Raw genomic sequence first — 23,216 nt, 5'->3', positions numbered from 1 at the left:
CCTTTTCAATTGTGGTGAAAATAAAGTACCAAACCATTTGCCAACTTTACTTTGTCTATATGTACAATTGTTGTAAGTCACTGTGATAAGCTGAGCACCCTTTCTTAGTCATCTTAGCCATTACTTACTCGCTTTAAAGGTCCAGATATACAAAGGCGTTTCAGAAAGTTCATGAAAAATTTTCATTGTCTTCCCACAATTTCATTTTTCCACAAACGTTTGAAGCCCACTCTTTAAATATGTTAGATTTTGTAGTCCATGCTGTCTTTGTCACAACTAGCCGATTCTTGATGTCTCTGCCATTGTAGTACTTAAGTATCTATGGGCAATACATTAACTAAGTTAACCTATCTGTTCCAGAAAAAATTACAGAAACAGGTAGCAGGCAGGCTTTGGTTCATTGTAGTTTGCTGGTCCCTGACCTAGATAATCAAACTCGCAAAGTGGAACAGCACCTGTTCCTTAAGAGAGTACAGGCTGGGAAATACAGCACGGCAGGGTCAGGTTGGACATCTGGCGAGCCCTCACAGCAGAGTTCCCAGTGACAGGCAAGGCGTGAGACCATACATAGCCTTCCTCCTCTAGAATCCCCTTGCCACCTGAGAGTCAGTTATCTCTTATCACCACCCTGGGTATAGTTTCTAGGGGCTCTGGCATAGCACACAGTCAAAAGAATTATATCTGACAGAATCCCAAAGATACGGCTTCCCGTCATAGAACATTCATAATTCTCATACAGTTTCAGGCACTAGAAATCAGAGGTCATTTTTACCATAAGCTACATGGCTACCAACATAACCGATAATCCACTTTTATCTGCTTTCCAAGAAAATAAAAAAAGGTCGGTTTCCTACGTAGAAAGAGAACACACAGTTTTCTCTTTTTTAGCTCAGCTAGGTAGGGGGGTTGATAGATCTAACATTTACTGTCCATTTTTAATCTACCAGATATTGTATGTATTACCTTATCAACTCTGTAAGGTAGGTTTTTTATCCCCATTTTAGAGGGAAAGCTGAGGTACAAAGAGTTTAAGAGTCTTGCCCAAAGGTCCTCAACTAGAGATAGAAGATGGAAGACTGAAGTCCAGATAATCTGGATCATACGAATTGAGGGAGTTGCGGGTTTGGAATATTTTTCCAACCCAGGTATTCATAATCACAGCAAAACTTAGACGCATCCAATTTGGTCAATTCAAACTATTTGTTCGTGCGAAATACACTCAGGATTGAGGAATGCAAAGCAGAACAAGTGTCGGTGCTTCATCAAGAAATGTTGGCTCTGAGGAACACCTGCATTTAAGCCTTTCTTTTAAGGGTTTTGCTGTGGTTAAAACTAATCCTAGGACTTGGCTTACCCAAGACATGTAAGTGGGAAAAATCAGATTTGTAGCATGGTCTGGTTAGATTGCATGAAGAACATAGGAAATTGAATGGGACAATGCATATTTCTTACTTTCACAAACTTCTAATATTACAATTTTTTTTTTCATTATAAATAGACAATAAGCCATAGTATTGTTGATAGTAATTGTAACTTTGTCATCCATAGAAATACCACTTACACTCATCTCAACTTTGAAATATTAGACTTACTATTAGATATTATTTAATATATTAATAGTGTACATGATCACGGATTAGGTTTTTTAAAAATATTTTGGTAATTATATTACAATAATACTTTGTAAATCTGTGGTTTGTTTTTTCTTGTAAATACAAGAAAAAGTGTTCTCCAAATGAGTATATAAGCTTCAACAAAATGCAAGATACAGCATAGAAATATAGCCCAAAATAGCATAGAAAAGGGACACTCCTGGGCTAGAGGAAATTTATAAAGTGAAAGAAAGGTCAGGTTTGAGTACCAGCTACTTAGCATATGATGGAACACTGGTGGTGTGCTGGTTATTCATTCTGTTGCCATCTGAAAGGTCTGCAGTTTGAAACTACGAGCCACTCCTTGGGAGAAAGATGGGGCTTTCTACTCCTGTGAACAGTTATAATCTCAGAATTCATAGACCCAGTTCTACCCTGCCCTGTAGGGTCACTATGAGTCGTCATCAACTCAATGGCAGTGAGTTTGGTTTGGTTTGTTGACCTCTTATGTATAATCTAGTTTGTGGGTTTAAATATATTGGCTTTTGCAAGAGTAAAGTGAAGTAGTGCCTCAATCCAGATTGCCATACAGACTGCAAGAATTATTAAAGTATTATATACTTTATTGATAAATAATTTATAACAACCCAGCTATGACAGTAATGTAATTAGACCTATTTACTGTAGCTTAGTGTTTTTCCTCGTTCACTCAGACTTTACATTTTTTCTATAGGAAACTGACCGTGGAGATTTGAAGAGCCCTGTGTGTCAAGACACAGAATTTGAAGAAGATATGCCAACACTTTCTCCGCAGATGGACCGTGAAAGTGAAGAAGAGAATGCAAAATCTTCATTCGAGTCTTCTATGCCTCAGTTAAGTGCCTGTGGTGCAGAATGGTGTCTTGAAGGAGAAGTGAAAACAAGACGACCACTCAATCATGATAAAGAGTTATATGCCGTAAATCATAAGGAACCTAAGATCAGAATTCCCCGCTCTGGAAAAGAGGCAGTTAAAGCGTATGGTGACATAGAGAGCGGGCTCGATCTCTCTGACACGACACAGATCACTGGTAAGGGCACAGTAGAGACAAGAAATGAAGCAACCAGCTTACCAATCAGTAGTAGGGATATTTCCAAAAGTGAAAACCAGGAATCTCCCTCTGAAGCAGTTAAGGATCCATGCTTTTCTGCAAAAAGAAAGAGAACATCCCCAAACCAAGAGGAAACAGAAATCAACTTGACCCAGAAACTGATTGAGTTGGAGCATCTACTTTTTGAAAGACATAAACAAGAAGAACAGGACAGGTTATTGGCATTACAACTTCAGAAAGAGGTGGATAAAGAAGAAATGGTGCTCAACCGGCAAAAAGGATCCCCAGGTGGGTATCAGTTACGTGCTGCATCCTTTTCTCCAGACAAACTACTAATGGGGCAGAAGAAGAATTCTGACGATAGGACCTTCAAGACACAAACTGATAGAGAACATTCAAAATCTTGGAGAAGCCTAAGAGATGAAAACTGGCAACCTCTTAAGATAGATTTGAAACATTCAGTTACAGTTAATGGAAGGAGGACACCAAATTCTGCCAGAGCTCATTGTAATGTCTCAAAAAAGGCCCATTCCCTACAGTCTAGTAATTCACAGAAAAGTATTTTTCAAATGTTTCAGAGATACCAAAAGTAATGCACGGGTAAAGTGTGGTGTGTTTTGTGATCTGGTAATGCTGGATTGTGATGCTGGCATATTCGGTATAGAATCTCATAGGTAAGCGTTCTCTCTGGATTTATGTCCATTGTCCTTACTTAAAGGACTGCAGTTACAAGGGAAGAATATACTAATGTGTTTCTCCAAAGCTCAGTATGATCAATAAGGGTCCCAATCTTTTACATTTTTAACTGATGTACCGAGTCGGACATTCCTTTATTATAGTTATAAAATACCTTTGTCAGTTCCAAGATATCTTCGGTTATCTCTTCCTCAAAAAATGCTTGCCTTTTTGTCATGACTAGTGATCAAAGCAAGACTATATAAAGTAGTTAAAGAACCCAAGTAGGGTTTACAAAGTACATTTTCTTGCTACATCTCCCCTATATTTACTGAGCACTTGCACTGCAACTTCTCTTAACACTAACGTAATCAAACTTCCATTTCTACTATAATTAAATTTTAAGCATTATAACATTTTCTTTGAATTATGAAGTATTAGGATCAGTGGCAAACCATAAAATTATTAGTCTTCTGGAAAATAGGAAATTGTTTGACAGAAAGGAAATTAGACTCTTGGTGCAAAGGAATATTGAGTTAGAGTGAGACCGGGTGGGTTAGATCAAGTTTGAGAGCATTGGATCACAATACATGATCAAAGACTGGGCACCGAATGGAATAGCAGGTATAATTTGGCATAGTATTCTCCTTTGTCCTTTTCTTTGCTGAATGGCACAGAAGACACATGAGTTTTTCATAGTTTTTCACAGAATGGTATGTAGTGTGAAAATTAAAATGATTGAGTATTTGAAAATTCTCGTAGTCTGCTATTCCAGGAAAAATGGAGTGGTTCTGAGGGTTGTATTGCAAGACCCTTTGTTGGGAAGCCTGTGACATAACCATGTGTCTATTTCCTTATATTATCATTTGTACTGATGGTTATTTTTAGTTGTTTATGGACAAAAATAGAAGGTGTGCTACTTCAGTTTTGCCCTGTCTTGCCCCTAGAAGTTAAATCAAGTTGTGATTTCATTTTGAGAAATTTAAAATGTAGAGACTGTTTCATTAATCTGAACCACTTTTGCCAAAATACAGCAGTCTTTAACAGCATTTCTGCTGATTACCTAGCCATCCATTTAATGGAAAAATAAAATATTTTAGAGCTAATTCTAGCTTCAATTTGTCAATATTTTTATTAATGTTAACCATTTTTCTTCAATACTGACTGGGTAATTATGGGTAGAATTCTAATAATAATTATAAAATTTTAGTTTGCTCTGTCAGAAAAAAAGTTGCCTTTTAAAAAAGATTATAGTAGAATGAAGTTGAGTCAGAAATTCAAGATTCTCATCAAGCCATACTTCCCTAGGAAACATCACTTTATATTTTAGGGTAATGGTGGTATTCCTCAAATTAAAAGTTATCCAATTAAATCATCCTAGAATAATAGCTGACCAAAAATGAGGAAAATACAGCCCACAGTGTGGTGTATTTAGAATTTATGCATTTAACCACTTAATTGTCTAGAGAAGTCTTCTTGACTAAAGTTGATTTTAAAGTTAAATTTAATTTCTCAATAAGTCTTTTTTGCTATTCCTACCATTTATGTATGCCTTTTTACAAGAAAATAAATGCTTGTGTCGGTCATTAGACTGTATTGCTAATTTTTTCTCTTATTTTTTGTAGTACAGATATGAGAATGTTTAATTACCAAGGTGTACAAATGCTGTGCATAGATTGAGAATTTGAAAATTAAAATAATTATGAAAAATAAAAATTGAGTACATAAAATTTAGTAAGAGTGTGCATTTTTAAAATGGCTAATTCCAAAGCTTTGCAAAATGGGGAAGACATAGTTGCAACTGACCACAAAGTGCTTAATTTCTTTTAAAGCAGGGGGAAAATCATTGCTGGTATCAAATGTATCTTAACTGAAAACAGACTACCAGAAAGGGGTTCACTTGTATTTCATTGACTGCAAGACATTCAACTATGTGGCTCATAACAAACCATGACTAACAATGAAAAGAGTGGGAATTCTAGAACACTAATTTTGTTTATATGGAGCCAGTACACAGACAAAGCGGCTGTTACTCAAACAGAACAAGGGGATTGCTGCATGGTTTAAAATAATGGTTTAAAAGGTGTGCATCATGTTTACTCAATTTGTATGCTGCATAAGGCTTGAGAAACTGAACTATATGAAAAGAATGTGGCTTCAGGACTGTGATACGCAGGTGGCACAACTCGGCTTACTGAAAGGACTTGACGTACTGAATTGATGAAGATCAAGGATTATAACCTTCAAAGATGGATTATACCACAATAAAAACAAAAATGCTCACAGTTGGACATAGTGAAGTTGTGAAGGATTTTTTCCCTTTTTTGATCCATAATCAAAGCCCATGGAAACAGCAGTCCTGCAGTTCTGCCTCTAGGAATCCCTTGAAGGTGTCTTCACGTGTGTGTAGAAATGACATGTACAGAAAAACCTCTGTTAGAGCAGTGTCTGTAATCACATAGTGTCAAAACAGCCTGAATGTTCACCAGTAGGCATTAGAGAAATGATAGTGCAATGGAGTATTATACAGCCTTAAATAACAAAAGCAGTTTATGAATTTGAAACTAAATAGAGTTAAATGAAAAATTCTAGGTGCCATTGAGTTGGCTCTGACCCGTAAGTGCACAGCAGAATGAAGCATTGTACGATCCTGCACAATCCTTATCATTGTTCTTATGCCTGAGCCCATTGTTAAAAAATACAAGATTGAAAATAGTGTGTGTGATGTGCAACTGTTGTCCAGTAAAACTACATGTCTTTAAATATATATGTATATTTTGAAACCTTTGAGAGATGCAAGTGCCTTGTTTTTCCAGGTCTCACAAGTTCTACACCTTTGAAAGGGACAGTCTTACCACTACCCTATCACTTGTTTTAATGGATAATAGTTTTTCTTCTATGACAGGTTTCCACCTTACATGGGTTCTGACTTTTGCAGGTTTTACTGCATTTGGATAAAATATCCCTAGAAGGAGAAAGCATAATGTTGCCAGTAAGGAGGACAGCTGGGTTGCTGGAAGAGTTTAATTATCTGTCTTTTTATACTTTTTGAATTGTGGGGATGTATTATCTTGCATATTTAAATGTTCTTAAAAAACATTGCAAATAAGGAAATGAGGCATCTCGGCTTGTACCACTCTGGATGGCCTTTCTCTGCCTGTAGGTATTAGAATCCTATCCAAGAAAGTTTTTCTGCTTGAAAACTTGCTAGTGATCAGCATTATGGATTTTTGTTTAACTTAGCTGTAATATACTATTTTAAAATCATTTGAAAAGCGAAATTTAACATTTGCCAGGTAGAATGGAGTAGCTTGCAGCAGACCCCACTGTGGACATGTAGAAAAGCTGGATAAGCATTTTTTCCCCTCCAACCACTTTGTTGGCAAGTAATTTACATGTATCATTCAATAATTAAATCATGGAGAATTATACAGTCACCCCCACATCAACCTTAGAGCTTTCCCCCTCCCCCATGGGTAAATGGCCTTTAAGATGAGTTATGCAATCACAGTCTGTTCTAGTGCTCCCTCCCCCTCCTGTCTTCATTAGTTACTCCCCAAATCCCTTTCCCTCCCTATCTTGCCTTAAGATACAACTATAAAAGCATCAGAGTGTGGCCGAAACAATGAAGATGAAAGAGGCTGAGATTATAGAGAGGAGAGGCTCCTGAGAGCTAAACTTAATGTTTCACCCACTTTTCCTTTGTGTTATGTGTGCTTTGGGTACAGGACAAGTCTCGGATGATGTTGGTAAACAGAAACTCAGAATTCTTAAGAGATCCCATAAACTGGAATGATAATGTTAGAGACTTGAGAGCTGTCAGGTACATGCCTGGTTTTTCTGTCAAGATAATTGCAGGGTTGAATCTGCTCAGGTCAGAAGCTAAAAAAAAGCCTGTGAAAGATTTTATCAAGCTCATGGTTCTGATGAGACCAAAGATGAGTGGGAAGAACTCGCCCCCAGGGCCTAGGTGGGGAGAGCAGGGTTCTGCAAACCATACCAGGGACCTGTGGATTCCTCCATAGGGTTACAGCCATTTGATCCTAAAGAACTGAACTATATATTAAACTAGTACTTCTTGCATAAGTTGGGAACCACTGAAACTGACATGTACAGAAAAAAAGTCATTGCCAGGGAGTTGATGCTGATGTAGTGACCCTGAGGGTTTCAGAGACTAGCTCATTACTACAACCTCCTCCCCACTGATTTTAGATCTCGTTCCCTTGCCCCTGGGTTTCTTGGCTCACCCCTCCCTTTCTCCCACCACCTCCTCCCATGTCTCCTGGAACCGGGCATCCAGTTGTCTCTCCTCAGGATTGTAAACAATCCTCCCTATCTTGTACCAGATAGACATGAGGTCTGTCTGCTGACCCTTATGAATGTTTTCCAGTCGGGTCTGATGAGGTGGCAGGCTCTGTCCACTGAGTCGTCTGTTTTCGGGATTCCTCGGAGACTTCCTGGCTTTCCTCCCCTTGCTGCTGTTGTCCTCCCTCTGTGTTTTGTGGGGGGGGGTGGTGGTGTTTTTTCCCCCCTTCTCCCCCCACTTGCAGGGCGTGGTTGAGGGTATCATAGTGGCTGAGTTTAGGTGTGTGTATGACATAGTGTTGCTGATTTCTAGTGTGCATCCCCAGGTGACTCATCTGCACGTGCCCACCTTTGGAACGTCCCCATAGGTGTCTAATGTGCCTGATCACTTTCAAACCCCTTTATTGTGGCATGGCCAGCTAATTTTGTTTAGCTTTAGGCATTCAGTGGAGACAAACCCCTTATCCCTCATCTAAATCTAAGCCACCGTGCTCTGAGAAGATGGCTACTTGAACCCTATACCCCGCCACCCCTGAATTGTTTGCCTTCCTACTCCTATGTCATTACTGCTTCCATGTCTTGCTTTGTTACCTGCACCTCCTTAGGCCTCTTTTCCCATGTTGGCGTCGGGAGAATGTTGCCTGTGCAGCTGCTGTGGCCTTGTACTCCTTCCACCTTCCTTTTCCTTTCTGGCACTTGTCACCCCTCATTGTTGCTATCTTCCTTTCCAAGACGATTGCGTATAGAGAATTGGCTGCACAGGTGTCGAAGCAAAAGAGGATGCTGGGATAACCCAAAGATCATAACTGCAGGAGGTGGCTACCACCCTCTGCTGGAAAATAAAAGGGAAGAATTTAAGAATATAGGAGCTTATAATTGTAAGAGCTCCTAATAGTAAAACAAGAAACAGGAGCTGAGGCTGTAGGGAGGGCAGGCCCTACAGACTAGATATGCAGACCTCTGAGGGAAACTCCTATGGCTGTTGCTAGTACTTTTGAAAGGGCAGTGAGGTGAAGTCTAGAAAAGAGTTGAAAGAATTGGGCTGGAGTTGACTACCGCTGCTGTGGCAATGCTGACAAGCAGCAAAAAAAACAGGAAATGACTCTCTTTTCCTTTCATCTCTAGTACTTCTTATGACTAGAACTTAATAGCAAAGTGGCAATGGGGTCTGGTGAAACGTTTCTTATATCACAGAACAGTTTTGAAGGATTGATTTGGAGTTCAACACTATGGCAAGTATAGGTTTCCTTTCATGGATTCTGGGACTAAGACATCTTGGTATTTCTAAGTAAGAAACCTGTGAAGCCCTATCCCAACCAGATGGAGTGCTATGTATGAGAAGATCCTACAAATACCCAGAAGAGGTTGTCAATCCATAGAGAATGCATGGAGGGGAAAGGGAGAGGAGACTTCTCAAGCACCTGTAGAATATCTTCCTAATTGTTAACTTTCTATTGTGCTAATTATACACATACTCTAGTATTCTCATCTTGACCAATGCTAGACGAGAGTCACCTAAAGCCACATGCCCCAAACCCTTGCAGGTTAACTGATTTCTCCCCCACAAGGATGCTAAGAACCCATTCTGAAATTTTCTCCACATAAAATTATGCTAGACGAGAGTCACCTAAAGCCACATGCCTCAAACCCTTGCAGGTTAACTGATTTCTCCCCCACAAGGATGCTAAGAACCCATTCTGAAATTTCCTCCACATGAAATTACACCCTCGGACACGATCCCTGAATTCCATACACCACAAAAAGAATGGAGATAGATCATCAGGTGAGATTTAGTTTGCTTATTGAAGGGAAGGCATTTGAATAAGTGAAAGTAGACCTTAGAGCAGAAACTCCAGTGTATATCTAAATTACAAAAAGCCATATGATAGACAATAGGTTCCCAAGCTTTGGGCCTGCTATCCCCTTTTTAAGAAAAAACAACCTCAGTGTCCCTCTGGCAATTGAAAACATTTGTACTAGAGCCCTTATCCAGGATAAAGTGTAAGTATCTGCTTTTGCACACTCCCTGAATTGTCCTAGTGCTCCACAGGGTCAATCACTTACTTTGAGAAACACTGGGTTCAGGGAATAATCTAGCAAGAGGCACTCAGATACTAAATCAAGTTGATTTTAATATGTGAAAGAATCCAAGCCTAGTGGGGACTGAGCATGATAGTGGGATAGGAGGAAAGTCAAGGGAAATAGAGGAAAGAGCTGGGAGGCAAAGGGCATTTATAGAGGTCTAGATAAAGACATGTACATATGCAAATATATTTATATAGGAGGATGGAGAAATCTATGTGCCTATATTTATAGGTTTTGTATTAAGGTAGCAGAAGGACATTGGGTCTCCACTCAAGTACTCCCTCAATGCAAGAATACTTTCTTCTATTAAACTAGCATTCCATAATGCTCACCTTCCTGACACAACCACTGAAGACAAAGTGGGTGAATAAGCAAAAGTGGTGAAGAAAGCTGATGGTGCCTGGCTATCAAAGGATATAGCGTCTGGGGCCTTAAAAGCTTGAAGGTAAACAAGCGGTCATCTAGCTCATAAGCAACAAAGCCCACATGGAAGAAGCACACCAGCCTGTGTGATCATGAAGTGTCGAAAGGATCAAGTATAAGGCATCATCAGAACAAAAAAATCTTACCATAGTGAATGGGGGCGGAGTGGAGACCCAAAGCCCATTTGTAGGCCACTGGAGATCCCCTTGCAGAGGGCTCTCGGGGAGGGGATGAGCCAGACAGGGTGCGATGTAGCAACAATGAAAAATACAACTTTCCTCTAGTTCCAAAATGCTTCCTCCCTCTTCCCGCCCCCCCGACTATCATGATCTGAATTCTACCTTGCTAATCTGGCTAGACCACAGGATGTACACTGGTACAGATAGGAACTGGAAACAGGGAATCCAGGGCGGATGATCCCTTCAGGACCAGTGGTGTGAGTGGCGATACTGGGAAGGTAGAGGGAGAATGGGTTGGAAAGAGGGAACCAATTACAAGGATCTATATGTGACCTCCTCCCTGGGGGACAAACAACAGAAAAGTGGGTGAAGGGAGACATCAGACAGGGCAGGCTATGACAAAAATAGTTTATAAATTATCAAGGGCTCATGAGAGGGAGGGGAGCGGGGAGGGAGGAAGAAAAAAATGACCTCATGTCGGGGGCGTAAGTGGAGAACAAATGTTTTGAGAATGACGAGGGCAATGAATGTAAAAATGTGCTTTATACAATTGATGTATGTATGGATTGTGCTAAGTCATATGAGCCCCTAATAAAATGATTAAAAAAAAAAAAGAAGAATCCACCCTCAAAGACTTAGAACTGTTGTGATTCAAACAACTGTATTAGATTGTGTATTGAATTGGAAGCAGTTCAAATTCTCAAAAAAATATCTCAGGATCACACTAGACATTATCTAAGTGAAAGAAACCACTCATAAAACACCACCTAGTATATGATTCCATGCATATGAAAAGTCCAAAATAGGGAAATCTAGAGAGAGAACTAATGATGTTAGGGCTGTGGAAAAGAGCTACAAAAGCGTAGGGGGTGGTAGCTAAAAGATGCAAGGTTTCTTAATGTGATGAAAATGTTCTAAAACTGTTAACCCTACTCAAGTATTCCTTCAACATAAGAACACTTTGTTCTAATAATCCAACACTCTGAGATGCTTACCTTCCCGACAACGAATGCTGAAGACAAAGCAGGTGCATAAGCAAATGTGAAGGAAGCGGCCATCTAGCTCAGAAGCAACAAAGCCCACATGGAAGAGCACGAGCGTGTGTGATCATGAAGTGTGGATGAGATCAGGTATCAGGCATCAAATATCCAGAGCAAAAAATCATAATGTGAATGAGGAGGGAGGAGTGCGGAGTGGAGGCCCAAAGCCCATCTGTAGGCAATTGGACATACCCTTACAGAAGGGTTGTGGGGAGAAGCCGGGCCAGTAAGGGTGCAGTGTAGCACCAATGAAACATACAGCTTTCCTCTGGTTCTTTAATGCTTCCTACCCCCACCCCACCCCCACTATCATGACCCTAATTCTACCTTACAAATCTGGCTAGACCAGAGCATGAACATGGGTACAGATAAGAGCTGGAAACACGGAATATAGGACAGAAAAACTCCGTGGGACCAATATTGAGAGTAGCCATACCAGAAGGGGAAGGTGGGGGGAGAAAGGGGAAACCAATCCCAATGACCTATCTAAACCCCCTCCCAGGGGGATGGACAACAGAAAGGGAGTAGGGGGGAGATATAAGACAGTGAAAGACATGAGAAAATAATAATTTAGAAATTATCAAGGGTTCATGGAATCAGGGAGGGGAAGAGGGGGGCGGGGGGTATGAGCTGATACCAAGGGCTCAAGTAGAAAGAAAATACTTTGAAAATAATGGCGATGTATGTACAAATGTACTTGAGACAATGGATATATGTACGGACTGTGATAAGAGTTGTAGGAGCCCCCAATAAAAATTATTTTTTAAAAAACAATAGTACACATATCTGTGAGTACACTAAAAGTCATCGAATTGCTCATGAATTGAATATTTTAAGTGGGTGATTTGTTTGATACATGAATTATATCTTAATAAAGCTGTTTCTAAAAAATAAACCACATCTGAAGAATGTTTGGAAAAACATAATAAACAAATTATGTAATTCCTATTGATAAATCTAGCGAAATTTACATTTAAATATTTTTAAAATTTTTTTTTACATTTAAATATTTTATTTGTACAAAGTTTATATGCATTTAACTGGTTTATTTTCAGAATAATTTGAGAGTTTTTAAACCAGTAATTACTTTGCTTTCAGAGTTTGGTCTTAAAAACAAACTTTCCTTTGGGACTTATAAAAACAGGTCACAGGCTAAAAATTAGATGAGAGGCCTACTTACCCAAGACTTAGGCCTTTAGCAAGGAAAGTGACAATTTTAATGTTGCTTAATAGCAAAAGCCCTGATTCTTAAATCAATCAAAATGGTGATAGCTAGACCAACTACACCTCTTTACTTAGACAAATATTTTTTTATTAAAAAAATTTTAAATTAAAGAACTATGCATTTTTCTAAAATACATATTCTCAAGTTGATGACTTTTGTATTCAGTGTCTTCAAATGTCAAAATCTGATTTTTGACATTTTACCTTAATTTTATGGAATGCCCCTTCAGGGTCCTGAGGACAATTACTAGGGAAGCCATTTCTCTTTATTTAGAATGAAGTTGAATTTTTGCTTTTGCTTTTTTTCTGCAATGCCCTGGGGTTATTTGTACTTATTTTACTGTTTGTGTTTTCTATTTTTCTCTTGGGTCATTGTTTTTTTCTTTCTTTCTTGATTTTTAGGAGCTCTTTATATATAAGGAAGATTGATCATTTGTATGTAATGAATTATTTAAAAAGTTTCCCATGAGAATAAAGTTCCCATACTCTAGGAAAAGACTGATTGTCCTGTAGTCGTGGCAACATGTAACCACCCCAAACTGGTTATACACCTGTCTAATCAATCAAGGACAACTGGTTCATTGAATCCCTCTGAAAATCAACTAATCAATCACAGCCTCATGCTTTGAAAATCAAGTAATTAGCAATGGTCTCACCAGTAAACACACATCTATGGCTGATATCAACCCTATCCTGCCTCTGTAACCCAGTCAACACTACCACATTCCCTAAGATCAGGTATCAGTCCATTTTACACATTGTGAATATATCCTATCTATTCGTAGCGAAGCCGAGCTTTTTAGCACATTTATTTATTTATTTAATCGTTTTATTAGGGGCTCATACAACTCATCGCAATCCATACATCAATTGTGTAAAGTACATTTGTACATACATTGCCCTCAACATTCTCAAAACATTTGCTCTCCATTTTTTTCTCTTCTTCCTCTCTCCCCTCCTTCATGAACCCTTGATAAGTTATAAATGATTATTTTGTCATATCTTGCACTGTCTGACGTTTCCCTTCACCCATGTAGATCCTTGTAATCCGTTCCCCCTTTCCAACCCACCTTCCATCTAGCCTCCCAATATCACTACTCACACCACTGGTCCTGAAGGGATCATCCACCCTGGATTCCCTGTGTTTGCAGTTCCTATCTGTACCAGTGTACATCCTCTGGTCTAGCCAGATTTGTAAGGTAGAATTGGGATCATGATAGTGGGGGTGGGGAGGAAGCATTTAGGAACCAAAGGAAAGTTGTATTTTTCATCGTTGCTACATCGCACTCTGACTGGCTCGTCTCCTCCTTGAGACCCTTCTGTAAGGGGATGTCCAGTGGCCTACAAATGGGCTTTGGATCTCCACTCTGCACTCCCCCCCTCATTCACTATGGTAAGATTTTTTTGTTCTGATGATGCCTGATACCTGATCCCTTCGACACTTCGTGATCGCACAGGCTGGTGTGCTTCTTCCATGTGGGCTTTGTTGCTTCTGAGCTAGATGGCCACTTGTTTACCTTCAAGCCTTTAAGACCCCAGACGCTATATCTTTTGATAGCCCGGCACCATCAGCTTTCTTCACCACATTTGCTTATTCACCCACTTTGTCTTCAGTGGTTGTGCCGGGAAGTTGAGCATCATAGAATGTCAATTTAATAGAAGAAACTATTCTTGCATTGAGGGAGTACTTGAGTAGAGGCCCAATGTTGTCCTGCTACCTTAATACTAAACCTTTAAATATATGCACATAGATCTATTTCTCCATCCTCCTATATAAATATATTTGCATATGTACATGTCTTTATCCAGACCTCTATAAATGCCCTTTGCCTCCCAGCTCTTTCCTCTATTTCCTTTGACTTTCCTCCTGTCCCACTATCATGCTCAGTTCCCACTAGGGTTTCAGCAATTCCTCTTGCTTTCTTTACCTTTGTTCATACCCTACCATTGAGCACATTTTTAATGCAGTTTTTGTGGTAAAATTAGGTGCTTCAGCTGATATTCGGTCGGCTTATACTTGAGTATATACGTGACCACCAGTATGCATTGCTCACTTAAGCAGTAAACTAACATTTGGTGGTCTCATCCTTTGACTATAAGGGTTTTTTCTGGGTAGGACATGCTGAAGTTCATTTTATGTAATTTAATTGGATTTTTAAGAAACAAATTTTGGATTTTTGTGGAAGAAGGGTTAGTGTTTTCTCGCTCAGCAGCTATAAAGGTTTTCACACAGACCCTTAATGCTGTATTTTTGTATATAACATCTCCATGCATATAACATGCCTTGGAAATGAATGCTTGAGAGGGTGATGTAGTTTCCAAAAATTGTATAATGTGCACACTATTTGCATTAAAGTACAGTTCATGTGGGTCTTATTTTTAACATTTAGATATTCAATCCACTTGACATCATCTGGTGTAAGAAAAAAGGTAAGCCCTGATACTTGCCACCTCCATCTATCCAATTTTCCCAACATAATTTTTTAAAGTCCATGATTATGGTCACTAATTTGAGATGCTTCTTTTTCATAGACTAAATTCCCGTTAAACCCCAGAATCTGTTTCTGGATTTACTATTGTGTTCCATTGGCATTCTAGCCATTGTGTCGGTAGCACACTCCTTTAATTACTGAGGTCCGATGGTGGCCAAGTTAACCCTCATTGCTCTTCCTCCCACGTGGCTATTCTTATTTTTCTATATAGGCTCTAGATTCCTATTCTGATTCTGGCACTCTCGCCTCCGGCCACTTCCTTCTTTCCCTTCATCACACACATCTGACACCACGGAAACTGCCCCTGCCTTCTAGACCGATGCCCTCACTTAACTCTGCCCCCACTGAGCCTATGTAATTCTTTCTCCCTACCTCCCTCAGCTACTCCTACCAACTCTCATCCGTGATCTATCCATTCTCGGATCTGCTCTCGGGAGTTCCACACAGAATGGACCCTCGTCTTCTGACGGACGGTAAAGACTTGGGATGTTTTTCTGACATCTGCCACCTCTAGGACCTCAGCACTTCCCACTCTTCTCCTGTTCCCCTTCACGCCCACTGCATCTTTTTGGCTTCCCAGGTGGTTCCCACTGGGATTTGGAGCCAAGTTTGGGAGCCCCATGTGACAAGGAACTCTGGATTCTGAAGATGGCCTCCAACTAGCAGCCAAGAAAAAAATGGAATTTTTTGGTACTATACTGGCAAGGAAATATGCCAACAATCATACAAGTAGGGAAGTGGAGCTTTTCCCAGTCAAGCCTCAGATGAGAACCTCTCCATGGCCAACACCTGGATGGTAGCCTGGTGAGACTCTGAACAAGGATTTCGCTGAACTGTACCCAGACTCTCGACCCACAGAAACTGTGAGATAATATATATGTCATTTCAAGTTGTAAATTTGTGACAACTCATCACACAACAGATAGCTACCCCAAACAATACAGATACCTACTACACTCACTCCTCACCAACATGGTAAGGTTGTTACATGAAAATCAGTGTTATGTGAAAATGAAGGAATACCATATCAGATTACAAACTGTAGGATACCTAATCAATGCCTAATCAGCATACTAATCAATTTAACACAGATCTTCTGTTGGCCTCTCCAGATCTACTTTCCAACCATGTCCTTAGCATGCCCCAAAGACATAAAAACTAAGGGTACTCTTTTGTGTTCTGGTTTATCACTAAGTTATGCCAAGGGGAGTCCTGGCAGGAAATCAGAGGGTGGGAGGAGAGTATAATGGGAGTATGTGTGCGTCTGGCTCATTCCTGGCAGGATTGCCCCAGTCAAGATGGTGGGCTGTGTCAATCAACTGAAAGTCATAGCTCCTGTAAGGTCTCCATGACCAGGACATAGCTTTCTCTTTCCAGGTCCTGGTAAGAGGTTTGTTTTCATGATCTCTCTGGTCAAGGTGGGGTCAAGTGTGGCCAAGTACCAGCCTGTGCTTCCTCTACACCCTGCTCACACTTTTGTAAAGAATCCTTTTATGAAATACTACTCAAATCATTCAACTTAATTGGCCATCCATTTCTTTGCCAGGATGACTGGCAATTTTCAACAAGGAGAAAATCAATCTTCTCACATGTATTATTATGTGACCACTTATCATCTCAGTTCTTTATATTGAACCAAAGAGAAAATTAAGTTGTCTACATTTTTGTGAAGCCAAATTCACTGTCATCAAATCGATTCTGACTCATAGCGACCCTATAGGACAGGGGAGATGTGAGTTTCCAAGACTGTAACTCTTTATGTGAGTAGAAACCCTCATCTTTCTCCCTCACATTGGGCTGGAGGTTTCGAACTGCTGACTTTTCAGTTACCAGCCCAACATGTAGCCACTATGCCACCAGGGCTCCTCACGGGAGTAGAAAGCCTCATCTTTTCCCCGAGGTGCCTGGTGGTTTCAAACTGCTGACCTTGCCATTAGCAGCCATATACATAACCCAAACAAATCTTTCTTGGAAGAAATCCAGCCAGAATGCTCCTTAGAGACAAAAATGGTGAGATTTTGCCTCAACTACTTTGAACACATTGTCAGGAGGGGCCAAACCCTGGAGAAGGACAGGATGCTTGGTAAAGTGTCAGGGCAGCAAAAAAGAGGAAGGCCTTGGACAAGGTGGATGCACCCAATGGCTGCCTTGATGCCTCAAACAGAAGAACCAGTGTAAGGATGGCAGAGGGCTAGCTCGTGTTTCCTTCTGTTGCACCTAGCCTGCGATGGGTCAGAACTGACTCGATGGCACCTTGCGACAACAACAACACACATTTTTGTTATTTGCAATTATTAGATAACATAGATAAAACTATTTGTAGAAATTTAGTTTCAATGCTTAGTAGATTACCAGCCACTTTAAGAAGTGTTAAAAACCAGAAAGTTTGGGGAAATTCTGTTGGAAAAGTGACCTTACCTGGGATTGCGCAGGACTGCCTCTGCTTTTAAAGCACTTTCTCTGTGGACGCCTCTCCAGGTTCTCTGCAAGGCTTAGCAGTGCTGACTGTGGTCGTGGAGCACTGGCGAGAAGGGATGGGAGGCAGTTCAGAAGATGTAATGGATTATATGCTCTTTTGAGTGCAGCTTTCTGTTAAAGGAGAAACAGAAGTCTGTCTCATTCTCCCACCCTCTCACCATCAGGGGCTGCATGGATGGTTGCCTTGGTAACATCGTCTCTGAGAGCCTGCAGCCACTGGCCAGCTCTGACATGTTGATTTACAGCACAAATTCACATCACCTATATGGTCCCCCAAACCCTCATTATCAATTTAGCTTAAATTGGTCTCATTGTGGTGATGGCGTTTTCAGAGCCATTAAGTCAGTTCTAACTCATAGCGACCCTACAAACGAAGGATGGCCCTATCCCGTATCCCTCTCACAATCATTGCCACGTTTGAGTCCCTGGTTACAGCCAGTGTCAGCGTATCTCTTTGAGGGACTTCCCCTTTTTCAGTGACCTTCTACTGTAAGAAGCCTGATGTCTGGATAACATGTCCCAGGTGTGTGAGGTGAAGTCTCACATTTGTGCTTCTGAGGAGCAGTCGGACAGCACTTCTTCCAAGACAGATGTGTGCATTCCTCTGGCAGTCCCTATTCTGTCTAATACCCTCCGCTAACTCCATATTCACATGCAGCAATTCTTCAGTCTTCCTGAATCGGTGTCCAGCTTTTGCATAATTATGAGGTCAGAGGCATCTCAATCCTGAAAGTGACATCTTCACATTTTAACGCTTTAAAGGAGTATTTCCAGCAGATCCACCCAGTTCCATAAAGCGCCACGTGACTTCTTGTCTGCTGCGTCCAAGTGAAACAAAATCCTTGACAAGTTCCATCTTTTTTTCCCTCCACGCTGATGCTGTTTTTGCTCCAGTGGTGAGGATTTTCTTCTTTTTTTCATGTCGAGGTGTCGCTGTTCTGAAGCCCGCAGTCTCTGCTCTTTATCGTCGATTCCGCCTTGCTTTCAGCAAGCACTGTTCTGTCCTCTGTATATGACCCGCTGTTCAGGACGCTTTCTCCTGTCCTGACGCCATGCTCTTTTCACGGAATCCTGTTTCTCAGATTATCTATCCAGCATACACACTGAGTACCTATGGTGAAAGGATACAACCTGGATGCCCACCTTTCATGATTGTAAGTCATGCCATCTCCCCTCGTCCTGTTCAAATGGCTGCCTTTATGTACAGGTTTCACACGAGTACCATGAAGTGTCCTGGAATTCTCATTTTGCACAGTGTTATCATACCTCTTCGCATTGGCAAGAAAACACGTGTCAGCGTCTTTCTGGTATTCTTTCCACCAAGATCCATCTGACACAAGCCATGGTATCCCTCGTTCCATGTCCTCGTCTGGTGCCAGTTTCTGGGAGCTCCCTGTTGAGCTAGTGCTACAATGGCTTTTCAATTATCTCAAGCATGACTCTACTTGTGTGCAATGTTAATAACATTGCTCCACAATTTCCACATTTTTTTTTGGGGGGGGGGGTCCATTCTCTTTGGTAAGGGCACGGATATGTGTCTTCTCCTTCAGTTGACTAGTCATTTCCTGGCATAGAGTAGTGAGAGCCTCCAGTACTGCATCAGTTTGTGGAAATACAATTTGTAGAAATATTTCAATAAGTATTCGCCTTTTCCTGGGGCCTTGTTTTTCGCCAGTGTCTTCAGTACAGCTTAGACTGTTGACCTTTTGCGTTCTTGAGGAGCCCTGATGCTGTGGAAGAGACCCTTTGGAAGAGGCAGAGCGTCCTGGAGAGAAAGCTGGCCTGCACAGCTCACTGAGGGAGAAGCCTGTGACCTGTGTGCAGAGCATCTCAGATGAATTCCTTCAAACTTACGGTAGCCTCATCCCCCTCAGCACTGATGAGGTAGTAGAAAACTTAGAGGATATTTTCCAGCAGGAGTTTTCCACACCTTCCAGGAAGGGCCTAGTGCTGCAGCTGATCCAATCCTACCAGAGGATGCCAGGCGATGCCATGGGGGGGGGAGGGGCCTTCTGAGTGACCTATAAGTGGCATGTGCTGACCATAGACGACCTAGGGACCTTATATGGACAGAACTGGCCCCAGTACCAGGTGATGAACATGTATGGAGACCTGATCATGGACATGGTCCCAGAAAAGGTACGTTTCTTCAACAGTTTCTTCCATGATCAGCTCCATACCAAGGGTTATGATGGGGTGAAAAGGTGGACCAGAAATGTTGACATCTTCAATAAGGAGCTGTTGCTAACACCCACCCACCTGGAGGCGCATTGGTCTCTCATTTCTGTTGACCTGGGGCGATGCTCCATTGCCTATTTTGACTCGCAGCGCAATCTAAACCGCCGCTGCCCTAAGCATGTTGCCAAGTATCTACGGGCAGAGGCTTTGAAGAAAGACCGACTGGATTTCACCAGGGCAGGTAAGGTTACTTCAAAATGAATGTGGGCAGGTAGACTCATGACAGGGACTGTGGTGCCTTTGTGTTGCCGTTCTGCAAGCATCTGGCCCTGTCTCAGCCATTCAGCTTCACCCCACAGGACATGCTCAAACTTCGTCGGCAGATCTACATGGAGCTGTGTCACTGCAAACTCACTGTGTGAGCCTTGTTAACTCCATACCCCAAGCCCTTTAATGGGCAAGCGAACGTGAGAAAACTCTTCCTTCCCAAGAAACTCCCAATTCCTTTCTTGCCTTTTCCCACCAGGTTCTTTTGGTTTCTCATATTTAAGTATTTTAATGCCGGTATTCCCCACCCCCACCCCCTTTGAGAGAATATTTGTTGATTTCTGATGAGCAGGGGACAGGCATGGTTATGCCTCTTTGTCCCTTTTAAGGGAATGTGGCCCTGTGGCCTTCATGGGGCAAGCGTCCCTCATCTATGTGCAAAGGGCAGGAATACAAGTGCTGGGGGCAGGGGGACAAGCAAAGGATTACTGCCTGCCAGATCTTTGAACATTTTTACCTGTTGAACATTTACCTGTTGAGCTATTCACCACAAAATCAGCAGTTCAAGCCCACTGGCAGTTCCAAGGGAGAAAGCCGAGGTTTGATGCTTCCATGTAGATTTACAGCCTCAGAAACTCTAGCGAGAAGTCCTCCTCGGTCCTATAGGGTCGCTATAATTTGGAATCGACTCAGTGGCAGTAGGTTTATTTTTTTGTTTGTTTATTTTCTTTTTCTTCATGCCATCCCACAACCTGTCTGGTCTTTGGTTGTTAGTGTTCAGTACATCAAATCTATTCTTGCAGTATGGTTAACGAAAAACTAAACCCACTTAAAAAAATTTTTAAAAACAAACAAAACCCTAAACTAAACCGACAGCTCTGGAGTTGACTTTAACTCATGTAGTGTGCTGTTTAAAAGCTCACTGGTAGCAAAGATATGCCCCCTCTAGAGAAATGTATCTTCATATTACACCTCAAAGAAGTCCCACAAAGAACGGCCTGCTAAAAAAATAAGCATCTCACCATAATAAATAAATAAATAAATAATGGTTACAAAACTCCAGACACCATGTATGAGAAGCAGTATAAACAACAGACAAAAGGTTCTGAATTGTAAAGAGGTCAGTACTGGAATTACCAAACACAGAATATAAGAGAAAATAAAATATAGGTTGAAAGCACCTGCAAAGTAAAAGAATTTATTTTTAAGTAGTAGATTTGACGTAGAAATAGAACTTCTTAAAATAAAAAAAATACTATAATTTAAAATGTCTTTCAGCTATTTGAAATGAGAAATTTTAAGTATATTAAAGAGTTGAAAAGCGGCATAGGAAATGTGCACTGTGCCCATTATTTAGATCCAACACTTATCAATAATTTATCATGTTTATTTTACTCTTTATTTGCTCAGACATTTGAAAATAAGCTGTAGATGCTGTACCTTTTTTGGATACTGTACTTTATACCTAAGTCAGAATGCATCTCCTAGAAATACTCTTCCAAAAAAAATGCTCTTCTATAACTACATCATTATCACATATAAGAAAATTAACATTTCTTACTATTATCTCATCAAATTCATATTAAAATCTCCTATAGAAACAGGCTTTTATAGCTTTATTTTAATGGTTTACAACTAGGACCCAATCAAAGCAGTATATTAGGTTGTATAGGCATACTTTGTTTTATTGTGATTGCTCGATGGAGCTTCACAAATGTTGTGTCTTTATAAATTGAAGGTTTGTGAGAACCCCTTTTTTTGTGTGTGAGGACCCTTTATGGAGCAAGTCGACTGGTGCTATTTTTCCAAAAATATGTGCTCTCTTCATGTCTCTGTGCCATCTTTAAGTCAGCCTCACAATATTTCAAAGCTTTATATAAAGCTACCAAAACTTCAAATCAAACCCACTGCCATTGAGTTGATTTTAACTCATAGTAACTTTAGAGGGTTTCCAAGATGAACTCTTTACAGGATCTGTAACTCTTCTCTCATTGAATGGCTGGTGACTTTGAACCACTGACCTTGTCTGATGTTTACCTGGCAGTGCCACAAGAGTTCCTTAATAGACTACACTATAGTGTAAACATAGCTTTTATATTGCAGTGCAATGAATCATTTAATATGGTTCTTCTAGCCATCGTCTTTGTCACTCACACCAAACAACTTTTCCTGATGGGTTTGGGGAAGAGAAAGTGTAGGGGGGAAATACTGATTGGATTCAGTTGTGGGAGATTATTAACAGGGCTTATTGTGATCATTCCAATTGAAACCACTAGCTGCTCTGAGAGAGAAAAACGAGGCTTTGTGCCCCTGTAGAAAGGTACAGTCTTAGAAACCCACGAGGATGAGTCTACCTTGCTGAGTCGGAATCCACTCGACAGCAGAGAGACTTGTTTGTTTGTTTGTTTGTTTTTAGGAAATAAAGTTTCCAGTGACTTGTATCTTCTTTCCTAGTTACCACTTTACTGGCATCAAGCAACTTGGCAAGGGTCAGGACTACTCAGAAGATTTCTAAGTAAGAACAGAATCAGAACAAAGGGAAGTGGAGGAATAGTTTATCAATCACAATGAAGTTTTACAAATGGAGCAGATTCTGAACACTTGTTATCTGAACACTTCCCTTCTTTCTTCTTAAAGTTTGGGCGGGGTTGGGGGACCTTCCTCTCTACAGCCACATGCTCTACTATACTAGTTATACTATCTCATGGCCCTTGCTTGTGACTGATTTAGGAAGAGAATTTAGACTCAATTCAGACTAATGAATTTTGAAGGCACATCTTAGGAGAGATTCAGTATCGAGCTGTTAACTAATAGATTGGTGGTTCAAACCCTCCAGTCGCCCGGCAAGAGAAAGATGAGGCATTCTGTTCTTATAAAAAGGTTCAAAAACCCCAAGAGGCAGTTCCACTCTGTTCTACAGAATCACTCTGAATCAGAATCCACTCAGCAGCAATGGGATTTTGAACCCTGAACAACTTAACACCCATCCCCCACAATATATCTTTTGGTGGCAGTAATGCTGGGTCCACCTGGAACAAAAAGGAACAGAAGATTTTTCCTTCTTTGAACTCTTTTTGTAGTTGCCTTGTACCTCACTTCCCATCCTGTTGGTTCAAATTTTTTGCCTGGGTTCAAATCCTGTTGTCACCCCTTCCTTTACAGAAGTATCTCATTTTTAATGGAGTCA

At 40.7% G+C, this 23,216-nt stretch overlaps 1 protein-coding gene across 1 annotated transcript in view; it reads left to right on the top strand.

The window, feature by feature from the left end:
- The window catches only part of RNF168 (ring finger protein 168), a 34,525-nt gene extending 28,380 nt beyond the window's left edge, over positions 1 to 6,145 (top strand). Inside the window, exon 6 of the mRNA XM_004712329.2 lies at positions 2,326 to 6,145. Within this exon, the coding sequence (XP_004712386.2) occupies positions 2,326 to 3,276 (951 nt within the window). The 3' untranslated portion in view covers positions 3,277 to 6,145. The remainder of the gene's footprint in view (positions 1 to 2,325) is intronic.
- Positions 6,146 to 23,216: the final 17,071 nt, after the last annotated feature.

The sequence above is a fragment of the Echinops telfairi genome, unplaced genomic scaffold (genome assembly GCF_000313985.2).
Source record: "Echinops telfairi isolate 266 unplaced genomic scaffold, ASM31398v2 ScPeMD7_17;HRSCAF=63, whole genome shotgun sequence".
Classification (NCBI taxonomy): domain Eukaryota; kingdom Metazoa; phylum Chordata; class Mammalia; order Afrosoricida; family Tenrecidae; genus Echinops; species Echinops telfairi.
Note: the sequence above shows the minus strand (reverse complement) of the source record. Positions and strands in the feature narration are given on the sequence as shown.